The sequence below is a fragment of the Epithele typhae genome (genome assembly GCF_022376455.1).
Source record: "Epithele typhae strain CBS 203.58 chromosome Unknown BXZ73scaffold_86, whole genome shotgun sequence".
Taxonomy (NCBI): Eukaryota; Fungi; Basidiomycota; class Agaricomycetes; order Polyporales; family Epitheliaceae; genus Epithele; species Epithele typhae.
This window is the reverse complement of record NW_025954277.1, coordinates 49-15130: the sequence shown is the minus strand read 5'-3', so window position 1 is coordinate 15130 and position 15082 is coordinate 49. Positions and strand designations below refer to the sequence as shown.

Here is a 15082-nt window from a genome sequence, read left to right as displayed (position 1 = left end):
GGTGGATCTTCATCTACGCTCTTATATTCGCCCGACGCAGCCCCGCCATAACATGGCAAGTGGCGTCCGTGGACGTGTATCTCTGGACGAGGTTCACAAACTGGTCGCGGTGGAGCTGTGCTGACTGAGGAGAGGGAGCGCAGCGCCCGGAGGTTAGACCAGAAAAGGGAAGAGAGCGTGAGGGACGCGCGAGCAGAGACGCGCTCGACGTTGCTGACTGCGCCGTTCGTTTGCAAGCGGCAGCGGTGACAAAGCGGTCCAAGTTGAAAGAAGCGCACAATGGAAACCGTGGGAACTGCACCGTGCCACGTTGCTCACAACCCGAGCACAAGTTCCTATCACCGTTCTGGGAATACAAAGGCCTCCATCATGGTATCAAGTACATTAGATTGGCATGTCCGACGATACTCAAACCGCCTGGGCACCAACTAACCTTCACTTTGTGGCCTAATCTCGCAAGGTGCTCCGTCATCAAGGTGAGATCGAGAGATAACTGAGCAGGAAGAGGTGGAATGGATCGAACACGCGTCTTCTGACTACGAAACCCTGACACTGAGAGCCGCGGCCTGGACGACGGCCGTTTCAGCGCCACTGGCATTGATGCTGCGAGCCTGAGGGTCGTGCCAGGTGCCCAAGCGTCTTGAAAGTGAAGTTAGCGGCGGGGAACACAGACGAGAACTCTAGCCAGGGCACGCACATTTCAGTAGGCATGACGGATTGCCTCCCCAGTGCGGTGGTCGGGATATTGGTAACCTGCGCACACTGCGCGCGCAGGTGCTCGCGCGAGTTTAGGAGGGCGAAGAACGTATTGGTGTATACTGGGGCAGAAGGAGAGGGACGATCAATAACGACTAGGACATCTCATAGCCAAGGTCGTACTCACGTACGCCGACCGCTTGATACAGCGTCATGCAGACGAGCGATTTTGGGTCGACGCTGACCTGAAGGAAAGATGAAGCGGGCACAAGTGAGATTAGAGCAAGGAGGTATGGGAAGTCGCACACACCGCGATCGCTGCGGCTGTGGCAAGGGCACTGATGGTTGACGAAATGTCAGCGCGGAGTCCCTTCTACAACCACGCTGTTTCCACGCACCTAATTACCATCCCACCGGCCACTGAAAACGTGATCTGCAGGTGCGGCTTTGGTGAATCGGACTTCAAAGAAAGAGCGTCACTCACAAGGGTGCTGATGATGCTCCTGGTGCGCCTTCAAGGAGATTGACGTCAGCACACCCAACACATTCCCACAGCTGCATACGTACAAATGCATGGTCGCTTCTCTAGACTTCCACATGAGAATCACGAACGTTGCCGAAAGGGTGATGTCGGTGACCGCAGTGACGACGCTCAGCGCAATAAGCAATGTCTGCGACGAAGTTAGACAGGATGTATACGAACATTACGAGTAACGTGCCGTCATGACTGTCCAGAAGGGAAGAATTGGAGATGTGGCTCTGCGGAAATTTACGCTGAGCAGATGGGCAGCTTTGACAGTCTGTCCGAGTACTTACACGCTATAGATCAAGTCTGATGTTTGGACGGTCAGCACCATGCAATAGTTGTCGCCATAGCAGTAGGTTCACTTACATATCCAAAGAGCTGAGTTGTGGTAACGTAAACAGCTGTGCCTCCCACGCAATGACTTGTGACGACTCACCGAAGCATGCGAACACTAGGGTCAACTGGACCCGATACCGATTAGCTGTGGATGGGTACCACGATCGAATACTCACAAGACCCAGAACGAGGGGCAGTATCTTGCTGACTGGATCATCATATCTATGAGCAGGAGGGGTGATAGAAGCACAGGTACGATACATACACGCCCATATTCTGATCACAAAGAACCTGCAACAGATTTAGAAAATATTATGCGGCATGTCGATCGAAACATACATTTGGATATTGAGCATGCACAGAGCCTACAACTGTGAATTCTCGTCTAAAATTTCCAAATGCGCAGAACACTCACATCTATGACCATCCGCGCCTATTGGGTGGTAAACACCCACGCGAGGAATCCAAAATGACGCAACGCACCGGAGTTGTCCTACCACGAGAGGACGAGTCAGCCGTTTTCGAAAAAGGGCAAGAGTGCGGCGCACCAAGGCTGTGTCTTGATGCGGAACGGATCGCCATGGGAGTTCGGGCCAAAGTTCATGACTGGGTTCGGATTGCCCAGGGTTAGCGGCGTACTGCAAGATCCAGAGCCAACACATACACGAGGTAATTTGCAATCCGAAACGCGTGAAGGTCAAGACGACAGAGAGGAAGACCTGTATGGCTCGGGTGCGTTGGACTTCCCGAAACGAGTTCAGGGGTCTCACAAGGATCTTGATGTACCCTTTCTCTGGCGCGGTGCGGTGCCTGATGTAGAACCCGACCTGTCCCAAAAGGACTTACGAGGTGCATTAGTGGCGCCACGCGCAGTTAGACTGTGCACGTACTCCCATAGAGTCTGACAGACGGACCGGCGCGAATGTCTAGGGGGGTGGTAGTATGAGGACTAATGAGACACTTACATCGATTCCACTGTCAGCTCGATTAATGCAATACCCAGACTAACAGAACCGTCAGCTCCACACGCGTGAAGTTGAAACGACGCACCTTCCATGGGCCTTGATATCAGCGGGAGACGGGGAAGACATGAAGGCAGGCGTGTAGGCTCGTGAGAGCGATGAGAGGGCGAGAGGGCGAGAAGACGAAAGTGATTCGGCATCCCTTCTTAAGGGAGAGACCGGGAAGAGCAAGGGAGAGGGGCCGGGGTAGAATGTGGCCGACGTCGAGCGCCCGTTGGGCTGCGCTGATCCGGAGATGGTTACATGGGCCCCTATGCACGTCGATCTGCCAGATCCCCGTGCACAGGGGAGGGACTCGGCAGTCGCTCAAAACTGAGCGTATTCCGCGGGAGACGGGCGCAGCCTCGCTGGCCACCTACCGCGTAACACCAACAGCGGAGAGAGCTCAGAGCGAGACGGTCGAGCTGCCAGCGCTGAGTCGGAAGCCGCGACGTTGACACGGGCGCAGACATTCCGCGACGTTGGCACGGGCGCGGACATTGCGCGATCAAGTCACGGGCGCTTGCACCATATGGGTCCGGGCGGATGCCTCCTTGTGGATATACGGATACGTCTTAGTCTCCTTTTTAGACGTTGGCCTTCGTTCTCGAGACAGAGCGGAACGCGGGCAATTAATGGGGTTTTGATCGGAGAACGTCGATGCCCATGTTAGACTGCCCGTCACGCTCCAAGTCTACTGGGGACACGCGCGCGGATGGCACTAGTAGCGGCTGGGCACGTCGAGAGCAGCCTGTGCACCTTCCAGCCCATACTTATACTCAATGTGTATCGTGCCGACCGAAGACAGCTTGCTTGGCGATTCTTCCGTGGTCCTCTCATCTGGGTAGTCGCCGCACCGATCGCGGTCTGATCATCCCTTCGATCGTGGTTGCGTCTCCGGTTCGCTCGACTGTGCGCTCGCGCAGAGACTGATGTCGTTGCGCACTTCGAGCACGCGTGAAAGGTGCGCTCGCCATGATGATTTGATGGTAGTTGGCTGCGAATAGTTACATACGATACTCGCAGGGCAAGACATTCTCGTTGCCCTGGTTCAGCTACGCGCGGCTCAAGACGCCATCAAATAAAGCAGCAGGTCGCGCAAACGACATGTACGCCCCTCGAGCATCGGGGCCGTGAGCGGCGAACCCGGGGAAAACGTACTAAAGCCGTCTGCTGCTCGCCCGTCTGCTGCTCCCTCGAGGACATATTTGTGTGCGGGGAGGTTGGCCCCTGCCATCTATCTCACAACCAAATATCCAGAAGAACGTCGGATGCTTACGGACAGGTAGGTCCTGAGGGGGAATTGAAGTTCGTGAGCAAACGACCAGATCTGGCTTTGAGCCTTGCCGCCGTTGCCACCCGGGACTGTCAGCACAATTCCCACGGGGAAGGCATCTGCCGAGCACCCATCAGGCGCTTGCTCTTCCTGCCTTGACCGCTTTGTCACCGCTGCCGCTTGCAAATGAACGCCAGTCAGCAACGTCGAGCGCGTCTCTGCTCGCGCGTCCCTCACGCTCTTCCCTTTTCTGGTCTAACCTCCGGGCGCTGCGCTCCCTCTCCTCAGTCAGCACAGCTCCACCGCGACCAGTCTGCGAGTCTCGTCCAGAGATACACGGTCTCACACTTACCATGTTATGGCGAGGCTGCGTCGGGCGAATATAAGAGCGTAGATGAAGATCCACCACTCTCATCCTCCCAGTCACTCTTCCAACACCGGCATCTCCACCCCACAACCTTTCACAATGTCTGCCTCCAAGACCCCTGTTCTCTTCCTCGGTGCCACCGGTACGATGTCATTTCACCAGCCTAGAATGGCTTCGGGACTGACTGACCACATCCTCTGCAGGCTACGTCGGCGGAACGTTCCTCAGCCGCGTACTCGCGGACCCGAGCTCCTCCCAAGCTCGATCTCACCCTCTACGTCCGCTCCGCCGACAAGGCCAAGCGGCTCGAGGAGGACTTCCCCGGTGTCAAGACCGCGATCGGGACGCTCGCGGAGCTCGACAAGCTCGAACAGCTGTCGAGCAGGCGCACGTCGTGATCAACTTTGCGAACGCGGACGACGTCGAGATGGCGAAGGCGATCCTGGGCGGGATGAAGACGCGCCACGCCAAGCTCGGAGTCCGCCCCTTCGTCTTGCACACCGTGAGCGGGCGCTGTGTTCCGTCCTAGTCCAACGCGACGATATTGACATGCTGTAGACTGGCACCGGGGTCCTCGTCGACTTCAGCCGCAAGCTGGGGAACTTGATCACGGACGACATCTACTCTGATCTCGACGTCGACAAACTAGACACGATCCCCGCCGAGGCTCTGCACCGCCCGGTCGACCTGCTCTTCCTTGAGGCGGACAAGGAAGGTGAGCGATCGCGAGTCGCCGCCGGTAGGTCGCAGACAGCTGACGATCGCGTGGCAGGCTACATGCGTGCCATTCAGGTGTGCCCTCCGATGATCTACGGCAAGTCGGAAGGGATACTCGCGAAGAAGGGCGTGACGAACACGCACTCGCTGCAAGTGCCGGCGCTGATCCGGGACGCGCTGATTCGCAAGCGGGTCGGGATCATCGGCGAGGGCCAGGGGATCTGGGACAACGTCCACGTCGAGGACCGTACGTACCCGCCGTCCCCCTCCTCACGCTCCCAGCTGACGACCCGCTACGGGCAGTGGCCTCGCTCTACGGGATCATCCTCCGCCGCCTGGTCTCGAGCCCTGCCTCGATCACGCACGGCCGTGACGGGTACTTCTTCGCCGAGAACGGGGAGCACCTCTGGCTGGACCTCTCGAGGCGTGTCGCGGAGGCGCTGTTCGCGCTCGGGGCGATCGAGAGCGCGGAGCTGGTGAAGTTCGAGACGGAGGAGAGGATCGGGGAGTTCGCGAAGGACGAGGCGTACGTGTTCGCGAACGGGACGAACGCGCGGTCGCGGGCGGACAGGGCGCGGTCGCAGCTCGGGTGGGCGCCGACGCGGACAGTGGAGGACTTGTGGGCGAGCATCAAGCCGGAGGCGGAAGCGCTGATCGCGGAGAAGGGTGCGAACTAGGCTGGCGCATCTCCTCGTATCTCAATGTGAGACTGCCTTGTGGATGGAGTCTTTGTCGAATGCACTAGAGCCGACTATATACATGGTACTCGTACCGGCGGGCGAAGTGCGACGGAGCACCGTAACGATGTAGATCAAATGCCAGCCGGCCGGATGTGAGAGCGAGCCGTCGCTGGTATGTTTTCCCCTTGAGGAGTGCGCGCTCTCGTACGTCAGAAGTTGTTCTCAGATGAAGGAGGTCGTTTGGGTCTGGACTCGGCTTCCTTACATTGGACCGATATGAGGCCAGAAGCCGCTAACTTGATTGCCCCGTGGATCCTCTCTGTCCGGCGCAGGCTTCTGAGAAGCATTTGAAACGCCTTTGGCTTCTCCTGCCGCAAGGCGGGACCTAATTTTCACGTATATAAATGCCTCAACGCCAACTACGTCCTCGCCCAAAGTATAACAATGCATGGAGTAAGTAAATACTTTGCCGACGCTTAAGTTATTCTTACCCAAGGCTTAGTTCCAAAACGGACATTTGGTTCTATTTGGTCAACGCATGGGCGCCAATCCCATTCCGCCTGCCTAAGCGAGACAGGCGTCTAAGAGAACAATGGCCTCCTCCCCGAGACAATTGACACTCGTCCCCCGCCTTCGGCAAAGGGAGAGCAGAACAATGAAACCATGGCAATCTCCTGACCAGCCGACACGCTTTTCAGCAAGCACCTACCGGCTGCTTGCCCCGCTCTCTCTCCCCTCCTCCTTCCCCACTCCCTCTTACGACGCGTCGACGACTCGACATGTTGTCGAGCATATTCATGACCTCGTTCCTTTTCGGCGCATCCTTTGGTGAGTACGTACGCTACATCGTGTGCATTGCATCTGACGTCGTGTCCACGATGCAGCCGCTTCTTCACCAACTGTAGTTTGCGTTGCCGGTCAATGCCTCCAGGGTACCACCAACACGACCAGTGAGTGCTCTTCCCTCTCTGCGTCCTTCCCCCATGCCGACCATGCAAAGTCGGCGCCACTTTGTCTGCGTCTGGCGCACCCGCCAGTCTCCTCCTCCTGCCCGGACAGTACACGTCGTCGTCAAATCCATCCCTCCTCCACGACACCCTCACGTCCTCCGGCGCCACGATTTCGTCCTCCCCCGGTTTGATGCGAACACCTCCTTGCCCCTCAACTCGCCCTTCAACCCGGAATCGCCGTCTATCCCCAGTCCAAGTACTCGGGCGATGCCTCGTTCACTCAGCTCCCCGGCTCCCCGCTGAACGGCTCCAAGATCTCCGCCGGTCCCTCGCGCTCTCGTCCAACGTCTGGGCCGCGCTCTCTTCTGGGAACAACGACCGGGTGATCTTCTGGGACACCATCCCCGACGTTTCCCAGCTCCCGTCGGGCGCGTCCGCCATCTCCCAGCTCCTCGATCTCCAGTCGTCCGCCTGCTCGCCGCCCTGCGCCGGGGCTGGCGTCTGCTCTGCGTCTGGGACCTGCGAATGCCCTACTGGTTTCAACGGGACCTCCTGCGAAACTTGCAGCAAGGGCTTCTTCGGGCCCAAGTGCCAGGCGTGCCCCGCGAACTGCACGACCTGCGACGACGGCATGACGGGCTCGGGCAGGTGTCTCGAGCCCATCGTCGCGAACGCGCCCTCGAGCTGCAACTGCCAGAACGGCGAATGCCAGTCCAACGGCCAGTGCACCTGTCTCCCTGGGTGGACCACGGCGACCAACGGCACCGCGTGTGCCAAGTGCGCCACCGGCTTCTTCCTGAGCCCGGACGGGAACTGCGAAGGTGCGCCCATCCTCCGGTTGTTTTTCGTGCTCGTTCTCACGTCGAGCGTAGTCTGCGGTCTCGGATGCACCGCGTGCGCGGACGGGAACGGCGAGTGCTTGACCTGCAAGTCCGGCCAGACCCAGAACGCGAACGACCGCACGCAGTGCATCGCCCAGCAGTCGACGACGTCGACGGGCACGGTCTGCCCCGACGGGAGCTTTAGCGACGGCGCCTCCTGCCAGGCGTGCTCTCCGTTGTGCCAGACGTGCTCCGGTGCCTCTTCCAACGACTGCATCGTGTGTGGCGCGGGCAAGTACACCTTGAACGGAACCTGCGTCGGGACGGATGGGAACGGCGTTTGCAGCGGCACGACGTTGGTGGCGGACAACAATAAGCGCGAGTGCGATTGTGAGTGCCCATTGTCTCCCCATGTTGGCGTTGTCCGACCCTGCCCCGCAGCATGCCCTTCCAAGTGCACGAAATGCCAGTTCTCGAGCTTCAACGTTGCGACAACCATCGACCAAGTGCAATGCACGGACTGTCTCCCGGGCTTGTCTTGTCTGGTGGCAAGTGCATCCAGAGCTGCCCCACAGGGACGTTCCTCGATCCGAAGGATAACGTCACTTGCTCAGGTATGACCGAGATCTATTGTTGTATAAATGTCCTCTGACGCCATGTACAGCCTGCGACTCGTCCTGCGGAACTTGCGTCGGATCTTCCACGTTCTGTCTGACGTGCTCGAACAACCAACTCGCGTCGAGCGGCAAGTGCGTCGCGTCGTGCCCATCCAACACTTTCAGTGCCTCCGGCCAATGCGTCACTTGCCACCCCGACTGCGCGACATGCTCCGGTAGCGGGTTCAACCAGTGCTCGAGCTGCCCGTCGGACCGTCCCGTCCTCACCAACGGCCGCTGCCTGCCCACCTGCAGCAAGAACCAGTTCTTCGACACAACCTCGTCCTCGTGCCTGTCTTGCGACTCGAGCTGCTCGAGCTGTTCGGGTCCGGCCCAGCAACTGCCTCGCGTGCTCGAGCAACACCCAAGTCTCCGGAGCGGAACCTGCGTCGCCGCCAACTGCGCGGATTCGACGTCGGTCATCTCCGGGCTGGGTGTCTGCCTCTCTGAGTTGGTCGTCACCGCCCCCGCCACGTCCTCTAGCCCCCCGATCACCGGCATCAACACGCCGACGACGAACACGAACACGACCACAACGCGCCCGCTCCAGTGGTGGGAGATCCTCCTGATGGCGCTCGGTGCGCGTTCATCTTCCTGCCTTCATCTTCTGCTGGCGCCGCCGGCCCGCAAGCGCCGCGCCGCGCAGACCGCCAACTTCGCCGCCGCGAAGCGCCTCCCCCACAAGGGCGACTGGCGGTACCGCCTCGCGCGCTTCGGCGAGCGGCTCTTCGGCCACCGCTCGCAGGGCCGCTGGATGCTCCCCCGCCACCGCCAGGAGGCCGCGCCGCCCCCGGCGTACTACTCGGACGACATCCGGATGGGCAAGGTCAACGAGGCGCGCTACTCGGACTACTCCGACCTCGACCGCGACCGCGACCTCTCCCAGCGGGACATGGACCAGAAGCGCAAGCTCCGGGCCGCCGAGGACGCGCGCCACTCGCGCGACATCGACCGCCTCATCGACGCGTACGGCACCGGCGGCGGCACGAGCTCGCGCGCCAGCTCCGCGCGCGCGCCCTCCCCGCTCCCCTCCCTGCGCTCCCACCGCGACCTCCCGGTGGCCGCAGAGCCGCGCACTCGTCGACGAGTCGATCTACTCGCAGGTGACGGGCCAGCCGCGGCGGACGCCGGAGCCGCGCATGCCGGTGAAGGACCGCGAGGTCGCGCGCGAGCGCGACTGGGACGTCCCCACCGCGCCGGCGAACCGGCTCTCGGCGGGGACGACGTACTCGAGCTGGCTGCTGCCGGAGCGGCCGCGGGAGCAGCGGCCGCCGACGCCGGCGCAGGAGTACGCGCGGACGGTCGCGGCGCAGGCGCAGCAGCCAGCGCCGCGGCTGGACGGGTACACGCGCGGGGCGTACTGGGTGCAGCCGACGCACACGGGCGGGAGCGGGGACAGCGGCGGGTCGCGGAACCCGTTCCTGCGTTGAGCGACCGTGCGTCACGATCGGACTCGAGGGGGCGGTGACCGTTTTCGTTTGGTTACCCTCTCGTCTTGGACTCTGTTTCTTTTTTCTTTTTCTTCTTTTCGACAAGGACACGTACATACCTTGCGCGGCCTCTGGAGCCTCGCGCCGCTTCTCTCCGTCTGTCTCTCCCCGTTGACGTTCCCCGTTCACGACACATTCTACCAGTAGAGTATCTCTCCGTCCCGCGCCGCGTGCGCGCGTGTAATTAGCTCGTGTAGCCATACTCGTCACAGCCTGCTGCGCTTCCGACGTTCAAGCAATCGTATCGCTGTATCATATCCTCGGTGTGTCCCCGGGGGCTGACGACGGTTCGCGTTGTAGGGGGTCCGGACGGTGTTCTCCGGCTCGGAGGAGTTCTTGGCCTGAGTTGATGCGTTGGGCGATGATGGGGCGTGCGCGCCCGCTGTGTCGGAGTTCGGGATGCCGCACCTGGAGAGAAGCTCGTGGATGGCCCGAGAATGTGCTTGGGCGAGGAAGGTGAAGTGGATATTGGGGAGTAGCTGGACTGTGCTGATCCTCGTAGTGGCTCGAGGGAGCTTTGTATGCGCGGTCTGGTGTCAAGTCGCTCGGGCGTGGGGATACCGCAGCTGGACCGAAATGTCTTTTCTTTCATGCGCGTTCATGAAGGTAATACGCCCGAGCGCGCTTTTTGCGTCCCGCAACTCCCTTGAACATAAAACGACTCCTATATTTTTTGGTATAACACGTTTGTCTTACAAAGCATTGATCCCATTCGGGCTTGTTGGGCCTCGTATGTAAGCGTGTGTGCCGTCTTTCCCGTGGGATTGGAACCAACCCTCGCGCTCCCCTCACGCGCATCCTCGAGCACGGAGAACCGGTAGGACGCGTGCCAGAAGTACGGCCGCGCGGGCCCGTAGATCTGGTCGACGCCGAACTCGGGGTTGTTGATCGCGTCCAGGAAGCTCTCCTGCTCGAGCACGACGCAGCTGTGGTTCTCGTACACCGCCGACGCCGCGGGGTCCGTCGCGTTCCCGCCCTGGGCGGCCTTGCGCGGGACCGGGTCCGCGGCGCTGAAGATCCCGTTGCACGAGTATATCTGCAGCGCGGGCTGGTTCGTCACCACCTCGAGCCTGCGGGAGGGGAAAGGAAAGGAAAAGACGGGGGTCAGTCGGGGAGGGCGGGAGGGACGGGGCGGACGCACTTGATGCCGGAGTTGGTGCTCCAGATCGAGAAGGGGGAGGACACGGAGGGGTCCTCGGTGTCGTAGATCCACGCGTTGTCGAAGCCGACGCAGCCTGCGTCGCGCCCCAGGTGAGCACGCCGTCTCGCACGAGTCTCTCCGCCACGGCAAGAGGCAACGCACCGGTGCCACAGTACTGCGCCGCGGCGGTCGCGTTGATCTGGTCCCCGATGCTCGTCGCGGTACGGAAGTCCAAGGGCGTGCCCTCGACCTCGATGAAGCTTCCGTTCGGGATCAGGTTCCCGTCGGTGGCGATGATCTTGGAGGAGTTGATCTGGACGACGTGCCCGCGCAGGTCCTGCGTCTCCTGGTACGCCTCCAGGTTCCAGAACTGGTGCGCGGAGAGCATGATCGGCGTGCGCTGCGTCGCGACCGCGGAGATCGACATGTTGAACACCGAGTCGTTCCCGAGCGTGTACGTCACCTGGCGCGAGTTCCAACGCGTCAGCTCGTCGTCGCGCCGAGCCCGCCGCCCAGCGCAAGAGCACGCACCGTGGTGATGACGGTCCCCGGGAAGCCTTCCGTGCCGTTGACGTCGATGAGCGCGAAGCTGACTTGGTCCGGCCGGTAGTCGATGGCGGTCCAGTTCCGGCGGTCGAAGCCGAAGTCGCCGCCGTGCAGCGAGTTCGTCCCGTTGTGCTCGTTCTCGGGCACGTGGAAGACCTTGCCCGGGCCCGAGGCGTCCTTGGAGATGGGGATGGTGAAGGTGCCGTTGCGGATGCGGTTCGCGTACCGCCCGACGATGGGACCGAAGAAGTTGCGCTCCGTCATGTAGCGCTCCTATATGGACACCGGGGATGTCTTCAGCGGGAAATCGAAAGCACCAGAGGCGGCTCAAACGTACCAGGTCGTCGTAGCCGATGAGGATATCCCTGAACTGCCCGAACTGGATGGTGGCGTTAGCGTTGGAGGATCGCGGGAATGCCGGTGGTAGAGCGCACCTTGTCCTTGACCCGGAAACTCGTCGCGGTCGCGCCGAACGGCATGAACGTGCCCAGCGCAGAGCCATCGGGCGCACTGAGGTTGAACTGCTGCAGCGGCTGCTCGCACCACGCGTCAGCACGCGTCGCGTCGTTCGAAAGCAAAGCAGCACGACTCACGTTGGCGTCGAAGATGCTGGAGTCTGCGAGCTGCGCGCGCGCGCAGCTCGCGAAGAGCGCGGCCACGAGCGTCGTGAGTCCGAGTCCGAAACGTGCCATCCTGTGGGTGTCGTGGGCGGCGTCGGACGCATCCCCACCGCGCGCGCCCCGTCTTATAGCACGGGCGGACGGCCAGGGACGTGGTCGTCACCCAGACCCGCAGTGGTCCCATGACGCGCATGGGGCTGCAGAGCACGGTCCGCGGGCATGTGACCGTGCCGCATACGACACCCGGAACGACCATCAGGGTTGGACGAGCGCGTGGAGGTCACAGGGATGGGGGAAGAAGACCTGGAATGTCGCAAAAGACTCCGCACGGCTGATGGACGCATATGCGGAGGAGGATGGGGCCCGGCGGGAGCGTTGAAGCGCATTTATAGCGCAGAGATGGGAATAGTGCTGGGACCCCGTTTGATGTCGGCACATGGGGTGTGGAGGGAGAGGCACAGAATTACGCAGTCCTTGGAGATCAAGAAAGCTTGTTTTCGTACTTGCAAGAACTTCCTGGCTTTGTATGTCTACGATGCTTCCGAATCGTGACGCCCATAGCAGCGGTGTTACTTATTGAACTTTGAACAGCATGCATTGCGAACCACCTGGCTGTGGACCAACATACCTCGTGGAGTGCAGAGGAATAAGCAAGGCCTGGGAACTCACAGCCAAGGACTCATCTTTCGAGACATGAACTGAAACAACCGTCGCAGTTGTTTGGAGTAGCCAAACAATGACATAAGCAGATGCGTGGCCAAGACGGGCGTCTCGGACGCCCCGAGGGGACCGGAGGGCTGTGGCCCTGGGCGGCGTGTTCCTCGTATATCTCTCTCTCTCTCTCTCCTCAGCCTCTCCGCTAGCCGACCCAATCACGCCTCCGCTGCTTTCAACACCGACCGCGAGCGCACCGCCAGCATAGGCTGTGCCCTCCCCCCGCCGCTCATTTCTCACCGCGCCCGTCTCTTCAACACCATCCACCTTTCGGGCACCCTCTGACTGTCGCACAGACTGACGGCGAACGATGCCCGAAGGCTACGACTACCTCTTCAAGCTCCTTCTCATTGGCGACTCGGGCGTGGGCAAGGTGCGTACACGCGCGTCCTGCGGACTGCGGACTGCCAACACATCGATCTCAGCGACTGACCATCGCTTGCAGTCATGCCTGCTCCTGCGGTTCGCGGAGGACGCGTTCACGGACAGCTACCTGAGCACTATTGGCGTTGATTTCAAAATCCGGACCATCGAGCTCGAGGGGAAGACGATCAAACTGCAGATCGTGAGTGGCCATTCGGTTCTGCCTCGTGCAACGCCCACCCCTCCCCACACCCGTCCCTCGCTGCTCGCACGAGCACAAGTTCAACTCTGGCCTTTTATGCTTTCCTACCCTCTCTGACACGGCTATCTCGTGCAGTGGGACACCGCGGGTCAAGAACGCTTCCGCACCATCGCGGCCGCGTACTACCGCGGCGCGCACGGCATCATCATGGTGTATGATGTCACCGACGGAGGTGCGCGCGTGACCCCTGACACGACGCCCGCGACTAACTGGACGTGTCTGCGCGTAGAGACGTTCTCGAACGTCAAGGGCTGGCTGCAGGAAATCGACCGCTACGCGTCCGAGGGCGTCAAGAAGCTCATCATCGGCAACAAGTCCGACCTCGTCGAGAAAAAGGTCGTCGAGTACTCGATGGCGAAGGTGCGTCGTGCGCCCCTCGTTCTCACGCGAGCATGACACGCTCAAGACGCATGCCTGGGGTTGTGCAGGAGTTCGCGGACCAGCTGTCAATACCGTTCGTCGAGACCTCGGCCAAGAACTCGACGAACGTCGATGAAGCGTTCAGCATGATGGCCAAGACCATCAAAGACGAGTGCGGAGTCCCTCGTTCCTTCTCCGTGAGCCACCCTGATTCACCTCCCCGTCTCCAGTGTCGACAGCCAGCAGCCTGGCGAAGCTGCGGACAAGTCCTCGACCGTCACCCCTGGACGGAGTCTCAATCAAGAAGAGGATTCTGGCGGCTGTGCGTGCTGAACACCGCCCCGTTGTATCGCCTTTCGCCGCCGCCGTTCGCATGTATCGATGCATATTTACTGTCCCCATACATGGATGTGTACCGCTAACGCACTGTTTGCTTCTCTTTAATCCTATATCATATTTGCCCCGTCATCCGACCCCCTCACGTTGCTTCGGCCAAGCAGGTACATGCCAAGTTCACGAAGAAAGTGGCTGACAAACAAGCTGGAGGCGAGAGCAGGACTGATTGATCAGTTTCAGGTACCGAAAATAACGTTGCTCCAACCTCGGAACTGCGCTTCGCACTGGAGACTATGTTGCGGTTGAATGCTACGTAGATAGGCGCAAGGGTGCGCTAATCAAGTGTGCATCCTGCCTTTTCGGTCGACTTCCCAGAGTCCCAAATGCACTCAGTTTGACCATAGTTCCGTACTGAGGCCTGAGGATTCGTGTGCAGCGAATATATCATGTTGACTTGAAGTGGTCCATACATATCTGCACTCCTCGAGCGCCGCCTACGGTCCATGGAGGCAACACTGCAAATACGTCTGCAAGCCTAACTCGAGGACGTCACGAGCACCTACGTCCTGGAGGCTCGTGGAGTAGAAGCGTGTACGGGTAAACAGTCTGTCTGCGACCCCAGTTTACCAGGCATGTAGCAAGCTACGACATATACTAGCCCATGCACCACCCTTCTGCGTATGCTGCCCAGATGTGTCTGGCCGTGAGGTCGGGCTATGCTGCTGTGGCAAGCGGGTACCCTCCCAGTCGCGGACGCACACACGCCCGCAGGGGCGTCGCTCCGAGGCTGGCGGCGGGCGCGGCCCGAGGCGCGTCCCCTCCTCCTCTCCCTCCTGTCCCGCGCAGAGTGGCCAACGCAGGGATATATAACGGCCTGCAAGCGAGCACAAACTTTAGTCCACACAACGTCCCCGAGCCCACCCCCCAAATCCACACCGCGCACCCAAGAACACAAATGTCTCATTCCCACTCCCACCCTCACTCTCACTCCCACTCTCAACCGCACGCGCACGCGCACGGAGAGCACGACTTCACCGCCGCCAACGCCGCCTACTTCGACGAGCAGGCGGACCACGTCGAGGCCGAGCACCCGCACTGGCCCGCGATGGCGGAGAAGGTGGTCACCAAGATGCGCACCGACTGGCCCGGGCTCTTCGACCCCGCGCGCACCCGCGCGCTCGACTTTGCCTGCGGGATCGGTGCGTCGGGTCGTGTCGCTGGTTA

General features: G+C 60.6%; 5 protein-coding genes across 5 annotated transcripts; 3 read left to right on the top strand and 2 right to left on the bottom strand.

Annotated features, from left to right (window-relative positions):
• Positions 1-536: 536 nt before the first annotated feature.
• On the bottom strand, positions 537-2649 carry BXZ73DRAFT_106565 (uncharacterized protein; the record flags this gene model as incomplete). The annotated part of the gene is made up of 22 exons (XM_048016650.1): positions 537-639; positions 698-818; positions 884-941; positions 1007-1034; positions 1095-1116; positions 1181-1208; positions 1260-1367; positions 1425-1455; positions 1513-1528; positions 1589-1600; positions 1659-1683; positions 1735-1766; positions 1824-1849; positions 1898-1923; positions 1974-1991; positions 2042-2051; positions 2107-2164; positions 2223-2277; positions 2329-2385; positions 2449-2484; positions 2524-2533; positions 2609-2649. 22 exons carry the CDS (start codon positions 2647-2649, stop codon positions 537-539), a joined length of 921 nt encoding a protein of 306 aa, XP_047872581.1.
• A 1652-nt stretch (positions 2650-4301) lies between these two features.
• BXZ73DRAFT_81635 (NAD-P-binding protein) lies at positions 4302-5596 on the top strand (the record flags this gene model as incomplete). Its single annotated transcript, XM_048023542.1, has 5 exons — positions 4302-4344; positions 4406-4704; positions 4761-4917; positions 4975-5166; positions 5223-5596. The coding sequence occupies 5 exons, from the start codon at positions 4302-4304 to the stop codon at positions 5594-5596; spliced, it is 1065 nt and encodes a 354-aa protein (XP_047872580.1).
• Positions 5597-6378: 782 nt separating this feature from the next.
• On the top strand, positions 6379-9456 carry BXZ73DRAFT_92784 (uncharacterized protein; the record flags this gene model as incomplete). The annotated part of the gene is made up of 9 exons (XM_048026477.1): positions 6379-6427; positions 6484-6549; positions 6600-7370; positions 7422-7760; positions 7812-7905; positions 7935-7984; positions 8035-8476; positions 8510-8992; positions 9096-9456. 9 exons carry the CDS (start codon positions 6379-6381, stop codon positions 9454-9456), a joined length of 2655 nt encoding a protein of 884 aa, XP_047872579.1.
• A 752-nt stretch (positions 9457-10208) lies between these two features.
• Positions 10209-11895, bottom strand: BXZ73DRAFT_81633 (galactose mutarotase-like domain-containing protein; the record flags this gene model as incomplete). Its single annotated transcript, XM_048023541.1, has 8 exons — positions 10209-10243; positions 10309-10586; positions 10658-10751; positions 10820-11120; positions 11189-11476; positions 11541-11582; positions 11638-11736; positions 11797-11895. 8 exons carry the CDS (start codon positions 11893-11895, stop codon positions 10209-10211), a joined length of 1236 nt encoding a protein of 411 aa, XP_047872578.1.
• Positions 11896-12847: 952 nt separating this feature from the next.
• Positions 12848-13855, top strand: BXZ73DRAFT_54939 (GTP-binding protein ypt1; the record flags this gene model as incomplete). The annotated part of the gene is made up of 6 exons (XM_048021247.1): positions 12848-12910; positions 12983-13102; positions 13238-13334; positions 13392-13522; positions 13591-13694; positions 13753-13855. 6 exons carry the CDS (start codon positions 12848-12850, stop codon positions 13853-13855), a joined length of 618 nt encoding a protein of 205 aa, XP_047872577.1.
• Between the last annotated feature and the right edge of the window lie 1227 nt (positions 13856-15082).